General features: G+C 31.3%; 2 protein-coding genes across 6 annotated transcripts in view; both read right to left on the reverse strand.

Annotated features, from left to right (window-relative positions):
- The window catches only part of LOC111632523 (Kv channel-interacting protein 4-like), a 39,230-nt gene extending 18,471 nt beyond the window's left edge, over positions 1-20,759 (reverse strand). The window contains exon 1 of one of the 2 annotated variants that reach the window (XM_023376962.1): positions 20,738-20,759. The gene's annotated coding sequence lies outside the window, so the exon portion shown is untranslated. Of the gene's footprint in view, positions 1-12,437; positions 12,770-20,737 lie in introns of those variants that run through there. The other variant, XM_023376961.1, reaches the window with a different exon arrangement.
- A 1,977-nt stretch (positions 20,760-22,736) lies between these two features.
- Positions 22,737-25,108, reverse strand: part of LOC111632522 (MAP3K12-binding inhibitory protein 1-like) — a 60,272-nt gene continuing 57,900 nt past the window's right edge. For 3 of the 4 annotated variants that reach the window (XM_023376958.1, XM_023376956.1, XM_023376959.1), the window contains exon 9: positions 22,958-23,143. In XM_023376958.1, the coding sequence (XP_023232726.1) occupies positions 23,045-23,143 (99 nt within the window). In that variant the 3' untranslated portion in view covers positions 22,958-23,044. Of the gene's footprint in view, positions 22,805-22,957; positions 23,144-25,108 lie in introns of those variants that run through there. The other variant, XM_023376957.1, reaches the window with a different exon arrangement.

A 25,108-nucleotide genomic window follows, 5' to 3' on the forward strand; every position in this document is an offset into this window, starting at 1 on the left:
GTATATAAAATTATGTTATTAACAATGTATAAGTTGGAATTCACTATTAAAACAAAGAAATACAAATCCAACACCCATTTAATATTATTACAACGAAATGCAAGTTCAAAGACATATATACATGAATAACAAATGCAAACATGTTTTCATTTATCATCTGTTTGATTTTATCCTTTGCTTCTAATGTGGCTTTATGTTGCCGATCTTACCCCGCTAGTCATGATTTCGAAACATTAAGTACAACCCTGAGAACAGAATGCCAAGCCACGATCTGGCCACGTGAATAAGTTGAAGTTACATCCTTCTAACAGGAAAAGTAACTTTCGTTATCATGGAATTATAACAAAACCTGCCAATTCAATATAAATGGAAAAAAAAATATTATATGGAATTCAACGAAAATTAAAATTTGCTTGATAATTCAACTATGCTTGTTGGAGAACAATAAAAACACTACACTCAACAAGCCACCAATAAAACTCAACTGCCTAACCTATAACCAAAGTCTCCTTTTAATTTGTTTTTTAAAAAAAGCGCTTGACAAACTTGCCCCGCATGCCGAAGTTGCCCCGGTCTCCCCTACCTAAGGTTATATCGGCGTTAAACTCGGAGTTTAAGGGGGGAAATACTTACAAAGCTTTGAAAAAGTACTCGAGTTTTAACAAGAAGACTTTAAAATATGCCAGGTTTCTGTTGTCTGAAAATATGGCATGTGTTGTATAGAAATCGATAACGTGTTAAATAAAATGGATTAAAATGTTTGCTAAATTCACAGGAATAGTAAACATGCAAAGATAATTTCGGCATTAAATTATTCCATTAGCAAATGCAAAAAGCAATAAAACTAGAGAGAAAATTTAACAGTTTCATCCGAGTGAATAATGTAAAAAGACTGATTTATGTCGTTTCAAAAAGTTAGAAATGCCTCTGGCCATCGAGTTTCTTTGGAAGAAAATACAAGAGTGACCAACACGCCCATCGAAGCCGTTTTGAGAGCGACACGCCACTATTGATGGGAGAAAGGTCATCGATATACATTTTAAGCAACAAATACCGACGCTGCAAAAAGTGTTCTTCACAACTGCGCAATGTTTTCCTTCCATCCACCCGACAACGGGTAACTATACATTGTATAATATATATATATATATACTCTATATAATATTTCAAATGTATCCGTTATATGTTGACCACCTGTAATCGAGCATACATATCCGATATTACGATTCCCAATTTATAAATTTTTCATTCGGATAAACTCTCAGAATATAAAATTAAAATTTTAATCATATTTATAGCTATCGAAATATATATTTTTTCCTCCGAAATCTTCTATAGTCCAGGAAATGTAGGCATTCGCGTATCAGCCATCTTTGTGACTTGGAATGGTTTTACGCAAACGTGGTCACAGACTCATCATTTTCTAAAGATAGAGCTTCTAAAATCAATATAAACCGTTATTTTTTCGATTTTTTCTTTGTTATTTTTATATTAAACAGAGGAGGGAGCAACTTTCTTATCGAAGAAAAAACAGGAAAATAATAATAATCGATTTCGACGATTTTAAAACCAGGAAAAAACATTACAATGGCTTTAAATATAATTAAAAACTTAATTTCATATTCCGCGAGTCCGTCCGAAAGATTATATTTGGAACCTATAATATGGAATGTAAGCTTAATTTATTTCAAACGCTCGATGTAAGAACCGAATACGACGGCGAGGAATACGTAAAAATTCGATAATAATAAATTTAAAATTACATTTCTATACGAAAAAAGAGGAAGAAAACATTGGAGTGTCGCTTATTAAAATTCTACTCGGGTTAGACGTTTACGTCGGAAATTCTAAAAAGGGAAAGATGTTATTGCTCAGGTAGGAAATTGAAAAAAGTCAAATTAAATTGTTACAATAATTGAAAAGTTGCAAATACATACATTAAGCAAACGTCTGCGAGGTTTATTCCAGCTGAAAATGTTTTGTACGCTTGTTACGGACGGAAACAAATACTTGTACTGTACATATTTTCTTTTTTATTATTTAGGAGTAAATAAAATAAATAATGCGAGAAAAATTTGCGTAAAAAGTACGCGAAACTTAAATAAATAAATATATAAATAAATTAAATTTACATTAATTAAATTTAACAACTTGGCACGAGGTCGAAAGTTATCCAAATAGAATTTCTTGCAAAAGAAACAAAAATCAAGAAAAAAAGTTGCGTCATTAATTTAAAATTAAAAGGAATTGTATATTTTATAAGAGAACTTTTCAATGGTTACATATGAATTACTTTAATTAAGATGAATCCCAAGAGTTTACAAACGTAATTTAATTATCAAGTACAAGTATTGACGTGATTATAAACGAATAAGCTGTTGTTATGTGGATAATCTCTTAGTATAAATTGGAAAATTATTTATACGCCCAAGTGCTCTCGTTTACATTCCCATAATACTCTTTTTATATTACTCGAAAATTTAATTTCGAATTTTTTTATCATCAGATTTTATTCCACTCCATTAAACAGCCAAGATTTTATTAAAAAGCTGAAAATTATATCTCCGCTTTTTATTACGTCAAACAACATTTAGACCGTAATACTTTGAATATAATTTCGAAATTTCCATCTGTGTTTCTAAATACGCTTTAACCCTTGGCATATTGCGTAAATATGGCAATTTTTATGGAAAAGCCCATTCAAATTTCAAAGTTAAGATGACACTTTTAAAACTCTACTCAAAAGCTCTTACCTGTAACAAAATTAAAATTTTGTTACAGGTAAGAGCTTTTGAGTATATTCTATTTCATTATTGAATATTCATTATTGTATATTCATTTCTATATTATTGAAAATAAATACCGCGTAAAATTGCATAAAAAAGAAGGCAAATCCATGGTACACTCGGCACGTCGGACGAACACAACATAATATAAAATTTTGTTTATTCTTTATTTATTCACAATAATAATTATTAAAAATAAATAATGTCATCGCGTCATTTCACTATCGTGACTCTTCGATACGAAATCTCAAAATCGGTTGAACAAAAAGGCGCTTCGGCAGCCCATTGAATAAAACCGCTTACACCGGTCGCGGGTTTGAACAATTCTCGAATACCGGAGGAGGGGTGTCTAACCGACGACTGGTGGAATTTTCTAGTTTTCTTCGCGTGTCTAACACCCGAAATAGAAGCCAAAGTCCTTCCGAGAGGCACCCGCTTGGCAGATTGCTCACGTCTTACGTACTCTTATTACATCAATCTAACAGTTCATGAAGTCATTCGGATGAAGTAAATATTACGCAAATGACATCAAAATTACGTGATTTCAGTTTAGATTACATTTTTTTAATTCTAGTTTTATTCCCGTTCAATTCGGTTTATCATCATTCCTTGTTTGGAATTAACGTATTCTAAATAAAATATTTACTTCATCCCTTTAGAAATAACTGTTCAAAGTCTACAGCAGGGGTGTCCAACCCTTTTGTTCCTCTGGGCCACATTGAAAGAAGTCGTGGAATTTTGGGCTACAAGTATATATAATATATTTGTGACCCAACCCTTTAATATACAAGTATATTTAAAGATTAACATATCTAGATTATAGTAATAAGTATTAAAACTTTATCACAAAAAGGAAATTTAAAAAATTATTTCTACACATACTTTCAATTTTTACTTAGAAATAGATAAATTCATTTATTACAAAGGAGACAAACAAAAATTTATTTCAAAAACACAAATATTTATTTTATTTGGGTATCTAATTCATAAAAAAAAAGGACGAAACACCATTTTAAAGTGCATTTTTATTCGACTAATATATTTATAAATAATATGTAACCCAGAAAGTAGTCAATGCGCCAAACGATAATTTTTACGCCAAACTAAAAGAAGAGTAGCCAAATATTGCAACGCTGGAAAAAATACTAAATAATGCTGGAGTTGGAACTGAAAAGAGTATAGACCCAAATTTGAGAAAAGGAAAGAAAGGCCAAAAGATAAAAAGTAGTGAGGAAGGGTGGAAAATTAAGGATCAATATTTGCATAACAGAAGGTCTATTTAACCTTTGTCAGTACTTTTTATCTATCACGCGGCCGGATGGCCGAGCGGTCAAAATGGTAGCCACCGCTCTGGGGGACCCGAGCTCGAATCCGAACGGGTCGAAAAATCCCCAGGAATTTTTCGGGGGGTGGTCCGTTCGGATATGTCGGACCCCGTCCCTCACCACCCGACAGCCCCATTGCGGGCCTGGCCGAACCCATAATGGGCTGGCAAAAAAAGGCCCTCTTAGTGCCCACGGGGCGGAAAGAGTTAAAAAAAAAGGACTTTTTATCTTTTGGCCTTTCTCTCTTTTTCTCAAATTTGGGTCTATAATCCTTTGAGTCACAACTTTAGCTTTATTTAGTATTCCTTCATCATTCACACATCTCCAAGTGTTTGAAAATATTTTCTTTTCACTCAAAAACAAAGTATGTATAAAAGTTTACGGCTTTGTGAAACATCTTTTTTGAGTTTATGCCGTCAAAATAAAAATAAATAAAACAATTTGTCGGTTTTGTTTTACACGTTTATTGGCCGCATTGGAACTTGCCTCGGGCCCGCGGGTTGGACACCCCTGGTCTACAGCTTCAACACACAGAATTTTTTAAAGTCGAATAAGCTTATCAGACGCACAGACAAGAAGATTTGTCATTCTCTCCCGTAACGTTCATCGATATTTATCGATCTCGCGTAACGCTAATTTTTCAACTTTTCAATTTCGCATATATTCACTTTAAAGTATTTCGAATTTTCTAAGCCCATTTTAATTAAACTAGCAAAGAATTTAATCGAGTTAAACTATACATCTTTGCGAAACTACATATAGGCTATATACAATGCATTTTCACTACACTTCTTATTGCATCCACCAAACTCATTAACGAGGAAAAAAACTGCTATTTTTTCAATTAAACCAAACTAATTTTAACCGCTTTTTTTAACATTTGAGTGGTGCGTGTTATTAACCTAAATGAAAAACCGTGAATTTTCTGCCAGTCGAAATTACAAATGGCATCAAAATCTTTAAATTTATCTTTTGAAGGTTGTAAATAACGAATCCGAAACAATTAAATTTTATGTAGCTGACAGTTTTATTTACGACTTCGGAATAACTTTGGACAACTAAAACTTTTTACAATTATCAGTTTTTTACATCATTTCTCTTACTAAATACCTCGAGTTTCCAATTTCTGCTCTTCGACTTTTCGGTTTCTCGTATCCGTTTAATGGTTCTTCGATGAATTTAACATCTATTTTCTACGCTTTACAGCTGTATTAGTCCTGACTTACTTGGAGAAATTATCACTTAAAAAAACTATCACTTTTTTTCTAGTGGAGGAAAACTAATTTTAACCTTTGCTCTGACGTATCTTCAGAATTCAATCTGAGATTTACTGGCCGAGGAGCGGAAAGTATTTGAAATTTCTTTTGTTAGATGTCGAAGTATGTAAAAAATTTTTAAACTACGATTGAATAAAAATGATTTCTTAACTTTCGTAGACAGATAAGAAAAAAAATCGACAATATTTTTCCAACTTCTGGATCTGAACTTCAGCCTAGTGTGATACTCGGTACGGATGAGTGACTTAATAGAAGAAAGACCGAAAACTTTTAGCAGTTGCTGACTCTCGGTATCATTTCCAGAAAGGTATTTCGGTAGCATTTTTTCTATTTTCTTCTATAAATATACTTAAATATCTTATTTTTAATAAGGATATATACTCCAGCGCCCGAAGGGTCTTTACTTTTCCTACGCTTTCGGAAAAAAATAAAAGCAATAATAATGCCCGGAAGGATTGTAAAAAAAAATATTCGATCTTCTCTTAATATTACGTAACAAAGGATTTATGTAGCAAAATAAGATCGGACTGTATCGATCTAACTGTTAAAAAACACGAAAAATGTGCGGATAAACAGAAATATATATTTCCCAACATTTATTCTTACACACGTTAACATTAATCTTAAAAGCAATCCGAAAATTTAAAGGAGAGTAAAAGAAAAACACATTGTTTTCGAACGTAATCGTGTTTTTTGGTGTGATAAATGTTGTTTTATAAGGAATAAGTGAAAGAAAGAAAACTTTTAAGATAATTAGGATAAGAAAGCGATCATCTTCGTTCTCTCGTCTTTAACTTTGGTTATTTTATACAATAACCAAACTGATTTCTTATCTTAAGCCCAGAATTTTATAAAAATAAAATTAAAAAAGCAGACTCAGTTAAAATACGTACTGTAACCGGTTCCTTTAATGATTAATCTAACCGTTGCATCAAAACAAGACGGAAAAAGTCATATTTCATTCATAGGGATTTTCAAGAAAATATTTAATGCTTGTACCTGGCGGAAACAAACAAAGAACAATATTTTCTCGAATTCTTCTTTTCCTGTAATAATGAGAATTGCAAACGTACTGTACCATATCGAATTTTTCAAGATGGTATTACTATTGGATAAAAAAATGGCAAAGCTCTTCCTCCGTCACGCAAATTACGCCAATAAAACACGTCGAATCGAAATATTGTTTTCGATTTAATTAGCTCTAAACATCTGTCCGCTAACATCGACTGATTAAAATTAGTTATTTGAAATTTCGACGATTTAATATTGCGCTTATGGAGTGTGCAGACTTTTACGATAATTATCTGCAGTTAATTTGATATTTACGTTATCACTGCATATTTGTATAATGTCAATTGCTTGTTGTTTTCATTAGTTCGACAAAGTATGGACTTAAATCCATAACATAGGCGGGTTATCCAGTTGACGCTTTATATCTTAATTATCTACGGTAAAATGCATCACGTACGGAAACTATCGGATATAAATTGAGCATTTATCAAGAATAAAATTTAATTTATAACTAATTATTATTCTGTTCTCATGTTAAGTATCCCAAATCGCAAATGGCGTCCATTAATATATGCTGGCCAGGACCGATAGCGATGGCCATCTTTCGCCGTGTCCGATTATGTAGCTTACAGATCTTTCCTTCTTAAAATCACACCGACACGTTTATTTATTTACGATAAATGAATTTCTTTTCTGCGTAATAAAATATTACTGGCTTTTGCATATTTTACTACGCATAAAATTATGTGAAAAACTTTCGGTACTTCAATATCTCGTTTTGTACAGTACGTGTTCATTAACATTTTAAACTTGACATTTGTGCCGAGTGAGTTTGTTACGCGTCATAATTGTAAACAGCATGGCTAATACTGTTTACATTTACGTTAAAATACTATCTTCGTCGTCATATATGTTCCGAGTTACACTAAATACGTTACGTACTAAACACTTACCTTGGTATTATCATCGGCCGCATCGTATTTATCATCATTGACAGTTTAATCGAGATGATATTTTCATCGTAACTCGTAATACAGTCTCGTTTCGTCAATATTTTAAATTATATTTCATAAAAACAATTTTTTAGAATGTCTCAAAATGTTAAAAATCGTCAAATGGTCATTCTAATTATAAATTTAAAAACTTTTAATTGCCGAAACAACATTCCTGAGGCTGTTTTGAGTTAAAATCTAATGCAATAATTTCTCCAGAGACACTTAACTTAATGAATAATAATATCATTAAACTATTTAGATCCCGATTCTAATTCTAAGACTTATCTCCTGTTTCACCTCATAAAATTAGAAGGAAAATTTAATAAATTTTGAGTGAAACTTTATATTCTATTAGTGTTTAATTTTGGCTTACGGAACGTAATAACGAGAATTAATTGATGGACAAAAATTCTGGTTTAAAATTTAAAAGAAAAGAAACTGTTGGATTTTCTGCCAAACTCGCTCAGTTCGAGTCCGTTTTAAACTCGTAGAGGAGTTTTACTTTTTTTGTTCGATACTTAGGATGCATTATTCGAAAATGCACATATATTTTTTATGGCGCATTCAGCGTGGGGTCTTCTTTAAACGAGATGTTTCGTCTCTCCTTTCGGATGGAAAAATCTTTAATGTATAAACTGCGACTAGCATAAATGGTCTTCGATTCATTAAAACTGACTGTCTACATTGAATAATAACCGGTTACAATCAATAAATCCATTACATAATATAGACAGAAGATTAATTCAAAAACATTGTTAATAATTTCCTAACGTAAAAACTTGAAAAAAGAATCAAATTTTTCAACGCAGTAAATTAACTTTTCTCGTATATTGCAATTTGCCATTTCTCTTTCGGTTTACGTAATAAAGAAAGTAAAAAAAGTTTTATTAAATAAAATTATATCAAGAGATAACAAGAAATGTTTCAATAGTTAAATTTGAAAATTTGATTGAATAAAAAGAAACGAATAAAATCAGTTACGACTTAAGTTAAATGTTTATTATATATTTTATGCTTTAATTTTCTTTATAAATTAAATTTTTTTAAATCAAAGTTATACAGTCAGATTTATATTTTGTACATTAATCTAATCCGAATTAAAACCATGTACAAAACTGGAGAAATCCTTTTAGTAAAAGTTAAAAATAGCAATTCCGACCAAGTAATTTGGACGTTTTCCAATAAGCACCCATTAATTTAAATAAAAAAAATAGTAGCTATGAATCCCTAATGATTAGATAAATTATAAGTGGCACTCGCTCGTAAGCAAATATTTCTTTTGTTGACTGAAACGATGACAGGTGACTGCATACATATATGTACTGTACATCATGCACACGTCTACCTATCGAACGTCTTTCCAAGATTTCATTCTTCGATAATTCCCTACCTTCATCCGATACGTGCGGGTTACTTTTACGATATCCTATCTCAAAATTTTTAAATTAAGCGTGAAAATATAGCAGCTTTATAATTCTAATTTTTTCCATCATTTATCCAATTTCACGACGATTTATATCGAATCCAAACAGAAAATTGAAAAGCAGATCCGAAATAGCCGATAACATTTGAGGAAATCGCAGATTTTTTATAATTGGATAACCTTAATTCGAACGGACTAATCAGTTTCACGGATTTATTTGGAATCGTTAAATTTCATTTTAAACGATCCAATCAATTTCCTTAGTCATATTTAAAAACCGTTAAATTTCCATTTGAATAAACCAATCGTGTATTTCGGATTAAAAAAGTAAGTAAAATAAAAATAAGTTTGAAAAAATGAAAGCGACAACGATAATTGAAAAGTTAAAACAGGTAATTACATTGTGTGATAATTATTTCGAATGGTATTTTTACTTTAATCCTAGATTGGCGGAACACGCATTCGTCATTACGCGACTAACTATCAACTTTTCTCCCAGGATCGTATAACTAAACGGATAAATTTACACTTTAATCACAGGATGACGAGTCGTTTTTCCTCGACTTATCTAAAATTAGAGATTTTTATTGAGAACGAAAAACTAAATTCTCGTATTATCCAAAAAGGACGTTTAACAACATCTGGAGTCGTAAAAACGATATCCATTACTTCAAAATAAGATGACCGAGTGATAAAAATTAATGAATATTTCAACTTCTTAAACTCGTTTAGCGGTGGAAACCTCGTACATTTTTAAATAAGGCGAAACTAGATTAATAATTAAAATCGCTCAGGAATTAGCGGAAAGTAATTTTTTGCCAATATATTTATATTTATGTCCCGTACATTATTAACATCGATAAGTAATTCTTTATCGAAGATACAAGCAAAAGCAGAAACAACATTAGGTCGGTACTGTAAAGTACGTGAGAGAGACGAAGATAAGGTTTGGTTTTCTTATCTTTAATGAAGATTTTCCCTAGGAGAATAAAGAAATATTACGTAGCGGATACTCGGAAATCTTTGATGCGAAGTAAACGATGATCGAGAGCATCAAATTTCTACCATATCCACAATAGGAAGTCGTAAAATGACTCTCGTGACTCGTTGTGGTCAAAAGTCGAAATCTAATAACTCGACCGATTCGGATAAACCCGATGGAGAAAATTTATCTTTACGGATACGTATATCTAAATGGCTGTAAAGTCGCGATATCGTCCAATTGCTCAAACCTGCCAGGCGACAATTGTTGGTGATGCTTCCGCATAGCTCAATTTTGAGATTGAGACAATTTCCTACTTTTACGGTGATTTGACTTTTCCACCAGTTGATACGAGAATTGAGCTATTTTCTACAATGGTTGAGAAATTTCTTTGGTTGGTTTCTCCATTTTGAAATGGAAGTTTTACTAGTTTTTCTGATTTGTTGGACGAGTTTAGCGATTTACGCTCTCTTAAAAATCGACAGATTTCGTTCAGTTAAATCACCCTTACTTTCCGTATGTGTTCCGTGCCTTTTGGGTGTATTTCCGAAAACTTTTTATGCTTCTCGCCAATTGCAATTTTTTGAAACAGAAATTTAAATTCTATATCTATCCGCAAATTTATTTCCAAAGATTTTTCTTTTTATTTTCTCACCAATCCACATCTCGCTTTTTATTCTTTTGAAAAAAAGTCCAAGCTATATTCTCTTTAGGCCGGTTAGTTCGTTTTTCGTAAAAGAGACTTTTTCCATTTAGATTCCATATAAATTATTTTGATGGTTCATTTGCAAAGTCTATTACAAGTTTTTCTTTTCTTGACATTAACTACAAAATCGGATATTTTATGCCGTTCTCTTGACATAAATGAACTTTTTAAAAACTGCGGGAGCGACTTTACTTATTTAAATGCACCAATGAAACAGCATATATTTATATAACTTTTTATGATTTTAACACAGAAAATGCATTAAAAATTAAAGTTTTGTTATAAAAAAGGTGCAAAAATTTCCGCTTAAAATACAGAAATTACATCGAGTTTCATGCCAAATGTTTATTGCTGGTAGCAGTCGGTAGCGCGGTGCAGCTACAGATTCGTAATTATTCGTGTCGTGTTCCAAATTTGGATTTTACTGAAGAATTATTAGAATCAATATCGACTCATTTCGACTAAATGAAGATGATTCTTTCATAATAAACATTGTCAAACTTGTTTCTAGGCAACCGAGCTACAACACAATTACGTGTTTCGTATTTACCAGCGCAGAAAGCTTTCAATTTATTCGGCAACGAATCGACTTTAGAATTGAAAAATAGAAAAGAGAATTTAGAAAAATATTTGATTTGCAGAAAGAAAAAACATAAAAAATACTGTATATATCCAAATGTCGAGAAGAGATTTTAAGTTTCTCTTTTTCCTTATTTATTCTAAAGCCTGACGTCTAGAGATAACTATAAAGAGTCCTCCGGAGTATTGGGATTTTCCATGCTAAACTTCGTAAATACTTCGAGAGAAATCCGATACTTCTGAATTATTATAATTATTTTTCCACGCTTATGTTGTCACTCGTTCGTTTTGTTAACGTCACGTAGAGAAACACCGCCGATTCGGTTGTAACACTCGGCTATTTTCCTTTTTTTAACATAAAAATTCTTCTTAAAAAATAATAAACAAATGAAAACTCGAATAATTTTTATGGAAAGTCAGAATATATTTTTCTCTTATTTTACACACACAAAAACGAGACTAAAAATGCGCGTATAACGACTTATCTTATTTACAAAATTGTTTCTCCAAAACAAAGAAGAGTTTGGCAAAAGTTAAGATAAATTTTTAACAAAATATGTCATAAACTTAGATTTAAGCCAATAAAACGGGCTAAATAACATTATTATTCATGGAATATAAGATCAGTGTCTTGCCGGTTTTCTCTTTAAAAATTTATTATTATTACTGGAATACTGGGAAGCACAAATGAAGAATTTTTCAAATGATGGAATAGATTTCAGCCAAGTAACATAAATTTTCCATTCGTGTAAGAATAATTTAATGTAGCCCGAGCGGGGATCAATCTTAGTGACGCAAAATTAATAAAATTTTAAAATAACACACCCACATCAATATTTCATGCGTTACATTCAATTCTTCAAATCTTGTCGGATTCCCCCTTTCAGCGGTTTTTAAAACCAACAGAATTGCCCAATTTCCTTTAATCTAACACCGACCCCGCATTCTAGAAATAGAAACTAACCAAAAAACCAGCGAAAACTCTTTCGCTTTAACGAAATAAAACCGCTATAACTCGTTTTCTTTCGAAGCAACGACGTACGAAACACAACGAATTATCATAAAAATAATAAAATAAAATAAACCAGACACGTCTGGCGCGGTATATTACATCAAAAAACTCGTAATAAATCAGGGTTAAGGGGCCAAGACTCGGACTAAACTAATTTGTCTTCTTCCAACTTTACCCAACCTCGAAGATAGTAGCGAGTTACGTATATTAAAAATACCTACGGGGTTTAACCCAATATTTAAGTGTTTTAAAAATTTAATAAACGGTAACACTTAATAAGCGTTACGCTGGGGTAAGAAGGTGCCCCGCTAGGCCACGATACCCGGATTGTATAGACTTACCTGGATCAGAGTGTCCGCAATCGCCGGAGTGAGCTTTACTTGCGACATAGACAATACACTGTCATGTTTAGCGTACACACAAACATCGCTAGTGCCGCGCTCCCACCAACCTATACCTTAGTAGTCGGCGCTCGCATCACCATCGATCCAGAAACGCCGTTCGGTCGACGAAAGGCGGATGGAGTCGTAAAGACAAGCCGTCGGATACCGTGTCAAACTTCTTTAATTACTCGTATAAACACTAACGTAACTTAACCAGTGCATAATTCTAGCCTTAGACTATGCCGGCGATAGGCTACGCGCCACGCGTTATTTATAAAGCAAAACGCGCCACGGCGGCCAAAACTGCGTAACACTCGAAACGTTACGCCGGTTTTATGCGGGAAGTGTGGTAACGGAAGGGGGAATTCCGGTCGGTGCGGGTCGGCAACTGTGATAAAACTGATGGAGTTCGAATGGATGTCGATTCGTTTTTTCGCGTGCTGCCGGTCGTCACTATTGTCTGGCACAGGTGAGGTAAATTGATACAGTCACGTGTTTATCTAAAAGAAGTAAGCACGCAAACAAACCGCGCGACTCACCCCTTTGGTGAAAAATCGAATCGACTGTTCAATTCTGTACTTTGGTGATGTTTCTATCCGTTGCGGTTTTCCACTAAGATATTGGGATTTTGTCTTTTTTGTAAAAGTAAAGGCCGCTCTCTTTTAAATATATTTACCAAGTGGAAAAAACTGGGAAATTTTACGAAAACGTCGCAATCGCTGTTTGAGGCGAGTTAGCAGTAAAATGTGACGAGACGACGTCATTGGTCGAAGAGCGTTAAAAATATTTTGGTAAAAATTGAATTTTGAGAGAATGTTTTTTCGTTGGAGTAAACACTCTGCCAAATTAATCTTAAATTTTTGACACTTGAAAGAATTTTACTTGTAAAAATCTACTTTTTGCCTTTTTTAAAACTTTTGGCTAAAATAAATATCGGCTTTCTTTTAACGCTCTCGCCTGCTTTTTAAACCGTTAGTTTTTATTACAATGATCATCACGCTAATTACGTAATAAACAGTAAAAATGTTAAAAATTATTTATTAAAATTTTGCTCTACTACAAAAAAATAAGTATAAAAGTATTAAATAAGTAGATTTAACTCTTGGAAATTCTTAAAATATGCAAAATATTGTAATTATATAACAAAATTTCTCTACATCTTTACAAAAAAATCAAAGTACAACTTCTTAACTTGGCGGCTCCGTTATGTAACACAAGTTTAAAATTATAAATTCACTATTACCTCGTAACTATAGAATATAGCAATTTGTAGTTTATTAATATAAATTATACTTGATTATTATAAGGTATTTCAATTATAGGAGTCGAATATCAAACCACCGCCACAGGTAAACTATAGCCGACCATGCGTTATGTAAATTGTAATTGCGCGTTACGCTAGTAAACTAAATAATGAAACTAAAATAACAATACAATATAATGCGCGTTACGTAAATAACAAAATTATTGAAGTTAACTGTATAAAGACAGCAAATTGCTTGCGCCAAACTTAATTATTAAGATAATTTTCATCGGATTGTATTGCCAGGAGTAAATAAATAATTTCGTGTAATGATCCTTTGAAAATTATAATAACTCGAACTAAGGCTGTAAAGGACGTTTGAACTATTTGAAATTTTACGCTCGTAAATATGCTTAATGAAAAAGAAACTAAAGAAAATTACAGTGTTATTTTTAACAAATTAAATTAATTAACTAAAATAAATGTATATTATATGAATAATAAAATGCCAGCCATTTTTATACATTAATTAAGGTGGGTCGTGTGTAACCGGGTAAGGAGGCGAATACGAGGTGCAATTAGTAGTTTAACCCCTTTCTCCTTCTTAGGTGTTACTCTACACATTTATATTGTGATAATTTATGAAAACAGTTTTTTAAACTCCAGTATTTTAGAAATTTCGAGTATGGGCATCGGTTAAAACCAGTACAAATATACGAGTAACGTCCAGCTGAGAAAACCAATGTAATAAAGTACAACTATATCGCTTAGAAAGCATTACCAAAATAACAAGGTAAATGAGATATGGAAGTCATTCGCTTCGAAAGATACTTAAAGATATAAAAATATAGGCCTAATTCTTATTGTTTCTGCTAATTAAAAAGTATATCTACAGTAAATATCGATGTCTGAAATATCGTAATAGAAATATATATATCTTTCACTAGAATTCGATATTTCAGACGTATCATTACGGTAAGCACCGTCCGGCATTCGTTAAAAATATATTAGTGTTATTTTTGTTGGGACATATTTATCATTAAAACAAAAATAGTTTATCTTTCGGGAATACGTCATGGATTATGCACGCGCGTTATTATTTAAATTTTGATGATTATAAGTATTGTGATTCGTAGCAAATGCTATAAACACCGACCTGACGTAACTTGTTTTAGGATGTTGACGTAATGGAAATGACGTCTGACGTACGTTAGACACGTCAGAGGGAATTCGTTTGCAATTATTTTTAAGCCATCGTATATAACACGAAAGCGCACTTACTTACTTGATTATCATTAATATCTATAATTATATATGCTTCTACGATATTATATATTAAATAGCGCTGATTAACTAGATGTCGGTTTTGTCATACTACAGCGAAATATTAACGAACAAATGGAAAGTGACGAAGCTGTATATTCTATCAAATAACTATGGGAACACAACCGAGCAATTTGTTTTAGTAAAATATAATAAACATCGGAAGCCTGCGGGGCAAACAGTAGTCATTCCTTTGAATTCCACCACCAATAATTTTTCCACGTATTTTTGTATTATTCTCCGCTAGTATTATGCTTTTTTTGTTCCATTAAAATGCTTTCTCCTCTGGACTTTATTCTGTAGACGCTGGTGGCAATAAATAATACAGTTCGGGTATACATTTTACGAGATTTTATAAGCATTTCTGGAGCATAACGTAATGGATTGGGATTTAATGCTAACGAGTGATACGTAAACTTACGTAAATGCACACCGCCAATGATACAAGGCAATAACGAAACTTTGACAATGTTTCCCGGAAGGGCGACTCGATTTAACAGCACGGAATGTACTTTTTTGCGCCCCGTATCAGATTAGAAATCCGCCAGACATTTATTCCGCAGATGAGCCAATTCGTTGATAAGGAAGCCAACGTGTATACACTGTTGTAACGACGTAATAACGATAAAGTCGAAAGCAGCGATAACGATCGAAAGTATCTATTAAAGTAACAACGATAATAAATCAGTCTTTAACCAAAATTCGAGCGAGACAGGAAGCAGAAACGATAACCGCAACTGCACCAACTTTATCTCATATATAACTTTTAATTACGGGTGGCGCGTCACAATTAAAACTTGTTTTATATATTTTCCTTTGTTCTAAGCGAATTCTTAAGGGGAAAATGGGGATAAATTTACTCGGCGCATACTTTAATACGGTTAAAATGCACCTAGAAACGAATTAGCGAGCGGGATGATTATTAGTAGCAACGTATTCCAGTGTAACTCGTACACACGTTCGGGACGCATTGCGGGAGGATAATGTTGTTAATACTGCACTTTAACTAACCGAGAAGTTAGATGCAACCAGTGCAAACAGCACTCCACCTCACGGCCAACACTCGTAAATATTTCAGAAGCGTGTTGTCGGATTTTTCCATTTCGTGACGCTTATCACCAGTTTCTTCGCCTCCATTTCATAATACGTAGTATTAAGAGAGCCGTTTTTAATATTTTATTCCATTCCTTCTAATATATATTACAGATCCCTTTTAGCTTCATCAATCACACTGGCATTCAATATTTAACACTAATAATAAACTCGTTACGAGAGGGCTTTTACTATTCCACGTCGACTGACAATACGAACGGAAAAGAGTCTTAATTTATGATAATCCTATAAAGTAATCTTAAAATCGCATTAATCCTACATCGCTGGAGAACGATAAAACGTTTAAAATTGCATAATTATGACCTCAAATTATGATGGTGTTATAGGGAAAATAAGCTTTAGATAATAGGAATGTAATAAATTCCCTTTAACCGATGAGGAAGCTATGGTAAATATTATTAAACTATGATAATAAAGAACATTAATGATACGTTAACGCTAGAGTAAACCGTTCAAGTTATTTCTACAGCATTATCATAATATTTGTCGTCACAATGTTATTGCGGCAGCGGAATAAACAGAATGTATTCTATGATAATGCTACGGTAAACAGCGTCGAAACAAATATTTTACATAATAATAATTGCAAAACCGGAGAAACGTAGCAGCGAAGCGCAGATTTCGGCTGCTGTAAATAATAACATTAAATGATGTCCCGAGATCTTGGCGCCAAGGAATTTCAGTTTTGTGCGATTTACAAGCAGCTAACCTCTGGAGATGAGAATCAAATTAGAAAGCGATCCAATTCGATGACAACTTACTTTTACATTTAGGTCTCAGGTGTCCGCGTATTTCTTTCTTTATACATTTCCTGTGCCAACACGGATAATTTCTTTTCAATCGATAAAATTAACTATTTCTACTAATTAGATCTTCTTTACCTCATCGATCCACTTCGCCACCTGCTCGAGAGTAATAAATCATAGGCAATTTTACGATATTACGGGTCGTAACCGTGTTTTGAATTATTTATTTCCGCAGATGCATCCGTATCGCCACGCAACACTATAAATTCAGTTTCTAAGTGATAAGACAAATGTCAGGAAGGAAGTGGCCAGGCACGCTGAAAAGCATCTGACAATCAATCCCTACTCTGGGATTCACCTACTAAACCCCAAAGGCATCGTTCTTGCGTGTGATTTATTGGCTCGACAACTTCTAAATTTCGATCTCTCTGATTCTGTTGCTGAATAGAAAATAAAAATAAATGGGGTTGCGGCTCGTAAATTTAGCCACTTCTTTTTCCCTATAAGGCCACCTAATGAAAACCGAGAAGTACAAATCGGGCAATAAGTAAATCACCGGCAATTTTAAGTGCTTTTTACATCCCGGTTTCTACCCAATTTCTAGATACATGCGTTGTCTATTTCATTGTTTTTATGCCAATTTTTAAAGAAAGCCGTTCGTTTCGTTAAAATTTCATGGAAATTATGTTTAAAATAATAATAATAATAATAATGGGCGCGATAACAATCCTTCTCGGAAAATATCCTATTCATTTTCTTAATAAGCAATTTTTTATTATATAATCCTACTTTAAAAAAATAATTTAAAGTGTAATTTCTAAGCGTTACGTGATTTATGGCATATTTAATTCTCGAGTCATTCGGGATTCGCATTTACAAAAAATTTATCTACTGTGAAGGGTTTCGTAACGTCGATATAATCTGTCACGGCGATGATAACTGTGACAGGTGCTAGCCCAAAAAAAACCCGGTAATAGAGTATACACAACTATCGACAACCATCACTTTTCTCATAAATTAACACGGGACAGTCGCTTTCAATGGGTGACGGATGGAATTTCTTAATAAATATTTCAATTAAACCTTAAAGCCGTAACGGCAATCCGTTCTGTTTGGTTACGAGTAGAAAAAAATAAGATAAATTTTTAAAAAGAAGGAATAAAAAATTTACTTTTTCATCCTCGGATAGACGAGCACAATTAAAATAGTGGATGCAATTTATTTCAATTGAAGATATCGTATTAAAGATTACATTGTGCGAGAACATTGGAGAGAGAATAATTTATCAACAACTTCAAACAGATAAATACAGTGAATATATTTAATGCATTCTCAACAAGAAATTAAATTCCTACCCAACAGAATTTATATATATAAAGGAAAGAATAGATTACGAAGGGTATTATGAATTTTAATGATCCGTACGGATAGGATTTGTTGATACTTTCGCTCGAATTAAGGAGGATTAAGTTACAAAATCTCTTTCTTTCCTATCCTATTTGAAATTTCTTAACCGTCTTCGTGTTAAAATTCATTTTAACTAAATCGAAACTCGCCTTTAGGCTACTAAATACAGAGGAATCTAATTTTAAATAATAACTTAATAATGAAATGCGTAACCTGCTTACAAATTATTTGCAATTTAATTAAATTCATTTTTTCATCTTCTAATGTTTAAAAAATATTCTTACTGTTATAACATAATTTAATAATTTTATTTTTTGGTGCCGCTACAGAAATTTATTAGCCCGTTTTCGTCTTACAGATTTTTGTATTTTCCGTGTGGATATTTAAATAAATTTCAATAATCTTATATTAAAACGGCATATAAAATGCTACAGTATTAAACTGCGGTGCTTAAAACTAAAGTTAAAAGTGGGACTTGACTTTTAATCACAGTCGTAAACTTAAAAACTTATGACTCGTACGGAAGTTTATGATAGAAACTCGGTAAAATCCGGGCATTAAGGAAATTTGACAGTTTGTTTCTTAGTTTGTGGCCATTCTCGGCCTAATTTTTCAATTTTTATTTCGGGAGAAACTGCGCCAATCTATATTTTTTTTTTTTTAGTTTCATTTCTACTCGCAAGAGGGAAGCACAACAGAAAGAGCTAAATCTTATTGTCTGTTTCTGTATGCAAAGTTCTATGGCTGGCGTTGTAAAATAATTAGATATTGTGGTTTGCCTCTCATAAATGGGATTTATGAAATTGAATAAAAATTATGAAATAAATATAAAGTTTATATCATCGGTGCATTAAACATTAGACTTTCTATTTAAAAAAAGAACAAAAAAGTTATTGATTTTTTGAAATCCACATTAATTTAAATGGATCTATAAGACTACTGCGATGCAAGATTATAACCTGCTAGAAAACTTAATCCCTGGCTACATTGCTGACTCGTTATCCTATATTAATTATATTATGTCACGTAAAATGCATTTTATAGACAGAGAATTGTTTCTTTTACTTGTTCTGACTTAAATGCTAGCGGCGTGTTTTATTACTATTTCTTAGATTAACTGAATAATTCCTATATCAATGCCATCTGCTATATTCCACGTTTGAATTTCCACAGAATATAACTTGTGGTTCGATTCACAATACTTTTTTATTTTACATAAAAGCAGTCATTTCGAAATAAGGATAAAGTTATATATGAAAAATCTGAGATATTCTAACGGAATTGTATTTCAGTCTAGAAAATTAACATGTTAGATACAGCTGCCGATCGTCTCCGACATCGAGAAAGGTCCTAATCACCTTTCTGGGCGTCAATATATTAAAAATAATTTTTAAATTATAAAATTTGAAAAAATAAAGCATTTTGTTAAATATACAAGAAATGGTTTGTAATAAGGTCGTGACTAAATCGCTATGGCCTTATTGCAAACTATTTCTTGTATACGAAGAGATGGGCCGTAACAAATCTATGGGGATGAAATATTTTTGAGACCACAACCAACTATATGATGGGGCTGGATGGGACGAACATAACAAGGAATTTAGTTGCTTTATCTGCATTAAAACTGACCAGAATTTTCTAAGAAAAACGTTCCTTTAATGAGCCGAACAATCCATCAACAGGATGGAACTCAACGTGTTAAATGAGCTTCGTCGCTGTTATTTGAATAATTTTTGAAACTTTCCGAATTTTAAAAATGAAATTGCAAATTCATAATACATGAATTATTAAAATCCTATTCAAAAGTCTACTGACACAAAACTGAAAGTAAATCATTAATAAAACTCTGATTTCTTTCGACCGACTTAATGAAAGAACTAAACAAAAAAACCTTAAATCCTGATTTAAAAAAGGTCTCGTAACTCGAATTAAATTAAAATCTCGGGATTTATTTTTACAAGTATTATTATTTATTCATGAAGAAACGATTGATCGAAAAACTGAATCTAATTTTGTTCAAAATGTATCGACACACGTGGTGATGAAAACCGGAATAATATATTCGTTCGTCCCTCGATCACGTGAATCGCTCTCGAATTTACATAATTAATCGTTTAAGCAAGGAGGGAAAAAAATAGAATTTCCCCTCCATTAAGTTTAATAGCGATGAGTTGCTACTAATGTAATAATGTATAAACAAAATAAATTATAAATAATGCCGACTGATTAATCTAATGCCGTTGCTAGATTGTCCAACTCGCGCATAATGACTGTAGACAAACTTTGCTTATTTTTCTATCCGTTCGAAAGCAGATGGAAACCATTATTTTACATACGATAAATTTATATAGCGGGAAATAATTCTAATATATTTTATACTGTCCAAATCATTCATACCTTTTCAGGGTAGAAATTATTATACTTACGAAGCAGCGTGGAGTATGTAAATAGCGAAGATCACACCACATATCGACGTTCATACCGACATTTTTTGAGGATTTTTCTTTGTTTTTATATAACAAAATTATAAAAATTTATTTGAAAATTTCTCAGCAACTTGGTCTACATCGTCTCAATACGATTTTAAAAAATGAGACATTAGAAAGATCTATAATATTTCCAAAACTGATGAAAAGGCCTTTCCCATTTTCGTAGAATCGATGTTAAAGACGTATTAAACAACCTAAACTAAGATCACTTTTACAATTTAATGATTGATTATCATTTTATTTTTGTCCTTTATGAGAGAATTATCGATTATTATGACACGTATCGATCGAGTTCCACCAAATTTGGCACGAAAACCAATTATCGTATAAGAAAAGTTACGAGGCAACCCTCTAACGGTTTCGGCACTCATTTTAAAAAATATTGCCACAAAAACAAGTTTCATTTCAAACTAATACTGATAAAATTCTATAAATGAAAACTTTTTACTTATTAAATATCATTCGATGCACAATAGGCTATATAAATTAATTTAACTAACTGTAAATATTTAAACAGAAAAGGATAATTATGTAAGAATTAAACATTGACTTTNACTTTTTTTTTGCTTTAATTGTAGTTTTAATCATTACAAACATTTTATTTGTTCAAAAAATTAATGGTTAAAGGGGCTGCTCTAACTTCAAACCCAATACAAGCTTTAAAGGCCCAGCTGTAATGCAAATTCATATTCCAATACAATATTGTAGCGAACACCAAAACTTAACTGACAAGGAGAAGACCAAAACGTTCGGGTCTCTAATTAAAACGGAACTTAATGAGCAGGTAGCCATAAACACAAACATCTCCTTGGTCAAATAATAAGACCCATTTTTCGAGAGTAGTCAAAACACGGGTCTATATAAATTGAGTGTTTAGCTTATATGCATGGAAGTTGAAAACTTTCTTTTATTTAACTGTCATGACACATTACATATAACTCAAACAAAGCGCACCGAGTAGTAGAACTACTGCATATGTTTATTGTATATGTAAATTTACATCTGTATTTTTATTTGTAATAAAAAATTAGATATTGCCAAAATAAAAGATCCAGCAACGAGTTGCATAATTTTCTTAGCTGTTATGAGATTTTATTTAAAAAAACAACTATATTCTTAATTATAATGAATAAAATAGCAAAAAGCGTACTTTTGAAGGTAGTAATATTTATACATACAGTAATTTTATAATAAATTGTAAATGCTAATAACTAGTAAAATCTTCATTAAGTCCGACCCTATTGGAGATACACACGATTCCCGTTACCGCCCCATTCCTCGACCTTTAACCACCAAAATTTAATAGCATCAATCCCTTAATACAGAAATCTTCATGCAAAATTTCAGGAAATTTCGACAAAAAGCACAGGAGTTATTATTACGCTTTAAAGAGAGTGAACATAACTCGTACTCCCCATACAAACACCCATACATTCAGAAATTACCCCCGAATTTTTACTTTTTAGTACTGTATTTCTCGACGTTTCGTGGTCCCGAGTCCAAAACAAATTTTGGGGTGATTTTTTGCCCGATCACCATACTTTCCCTTTTCCTCTGTTACATATAACAGAGGAGAGAATAATATAATAAAGTCACCTAATAGGTTTACAGTGCTATAAATTAATTATCTAATAAAACTAATAAGAAAATTTAAATAAAAGTTTAATGCGCATCTAAATGCATTTCAATGTATTCTGAAGGTGATGTGTTAATTTATTCTTTTACAGCTAATTTTCTGATTATTATTCAAAAATATGTCATCTGTATCAAATTACTACTTATATTTTTGAATTTTAAAAAATCTTATTTTATATTCAATGTTTCTAATTAATTTTTAGAACCTTAGAAAATTATGTTTATTTACTTAGTTAATTGACAATCACTTAAAAATTATTACGCTACCTTACTTTATTATTATTTTTTACTTCTTATAAGCAATATATTTCATAATAAATATATTCTGCAGAGTCCACAACCTTTTCACTTTCTTTCAGATGTAATAATCTACAAATATCATAATAAAAATTTTTTTAAATAATCACAAACTTTAGGTATGGATTATCAAAAAGCATTTTTTTATTTTTTTAAATTTACATTTCAAATTTTACACAGAAAAATGCACTATTTTTATTAAATAATTTTCAAAAAATTTATATTTACAAGTAATTTTATCAAAATTTATATACATTATTACTTTAATTACTTGTAATATAAAATAATTTACATTTATTATATAGAAGAAAATTAAATTTCATTCTTTGGTTCAAACTGGTTGATTGATTTCTGTGATAACAAGTCTTGTAAAGTCTGGATGCGAGCATCTATGTCTGAAATTCCCCAATTCTGCAAAAATACAAAATAATTTCACTGTTTACAATATTAAATTTCCTAATTTGATATATTTTTATTTTAAAAACTAATGTATAATTTATATAAATATAATACTTTGTACAATTTCCAACTACCTAAGAAATTACGTTCAATCCAAATGCATATAATGTACGTAAATATAAATTTACTTCCTGGAAATATTAATATCTTTTGAAAAGGTACAATAAGTAATAATTTCATTATTGGAAACTAGAAATTAAAAACAATTTCATCGCAAAATGTATTAAGCAAAATTAATTACAGTAAAACAATAAATATGCAAGCTTAATTAAATGTATGCATATTTTTTTCCCCTTCACTGTTATAATTTAATTTTCATTAATATTTTAATGTGTTTTAATTAATATTTCATTACCAGTTCTAATTTTATGTTTTCACAAATTGAATTATTATTTTAAATAAAATTTAATGCATGTAGGATGGTCTCTTTTCTTCACTTTTTTTGGGTCAAAGTGACAGATTTGCATGCAAGTTAGAGAATATCATGACAAATTAATAAACTTTATAGGTTATTATTTTCCATATTTTATATTAATTTTCATTATATTATGTAATTTGTATTACAAATGAAATACTGATTATAAAAATACATTAATATATTAATACTATAGTAGTCTCATTAATGGTTAACTTCAAAATATTAACAAAAGTCTGCTTTATTATGGCTCACATACTGTATATTAACTAATAGTTTCTCAAGTGCTTTCAAGCAACCAAGCTAAAAGTGCTTGAGAAACTGTTACTTATTATAAGCAAGCTTCAGTAAAGCAGACTTTGGTTATCAATTTAAGAAATTCAAGTTACACTCATTGTTTAACTTCAAAATATAATTCATTACAAATCAACTAATTAAAAAAACCATCTATTCTAAATTTTTGTCTGGCTTTTCCTTTTTAACTAATTTTCATTTTATAGTCAAAGTGCCAGTTTTGATAAATTTCTTTCATCATTCATCCATTGGTATCATTATTCAAGTAACCTTGTGTCATGGTTTTAAATATCTACATTATATATATTATTAAACAGATTTTTTAATAAGTTTGAATTTAGAATATTCTTAATAACCATCATTTATCATATTTTCTAGAATAATAAAAAAATAATCTTTGTATTTGATGTAATAATCATTTCTTAGAGATTGTACTGATTTCTGTAAATTTTAATTAGCGCGCACACGTTTTTTTTTTTTATTTTCTTTAAATGATGACAGTAAATAGAGTTTTACATTTTATTATTTTAACAATGTTCCTATTTGAGAAATCTTTAAAATCTTTAGCAAGATTTGTAGAATCTATATTTTCAAAATTGTAACAGACAGATAAATTGATTTTAAATACATCATCCAAATTATATAAAAAGAAAAACATCAAATTAAACATGTATTATCTCTTAATTCAATATTGAAATAATTACTTATTGAATTATAGATAATTTAAGTTAACAATATTTAAACAACAATAAGTAAACTTGAATGCAAGTAAATTTTCTATAATATTTAGTGAAGAACTTTTAAAATTCTTTTTGTCCCGTGGGCACTAAGAGAACTTTTTTTAGCAAGTCCGTTACGGGTTCGACCAGACCGCGGAGTGGTCGGGTGGCAAGGGACAGGACCGACGTATCCGGATAGATCGCCGGAAAATTCTCGGGCGTTTCTCGACCGGTCCACGTTCGATCCCGATTCCCAGAGTTATAGGGCGTCACCTTAGCCGCTCGGTCGTCGGGCCATTTATTAAAGGGTGAAATTATATTAGTGTAGTTATAGAGATAACATTCATTTTAAAATTTTAGCATTCAGTAATTATTACTTAATAATAAATTACTTGAATGTAAACAGTTGTTTCTTAATGCAAAAAGGCTACACATAATAATAAACTATAAAAAACATTTTTTATTTATATTTATATATATTTTAGGCTT

Source organism: Centruroides sculpturatus, unplaced genomic scaffold (assembly GCF_000671375.1).
Source record: "Centruroides sculpturatus isolate CEXI.00-Female unplaced genomic scaffold, Cexi_2.0 scaffold612, whole genome shotgun sequence".
Taxonomy (NCBI): Eukaryota; Metazoa; Arthropoda; class Arachnida; order Scorpiones; family Buthidae; genus Centruroides; species Centruroides sculpturatus.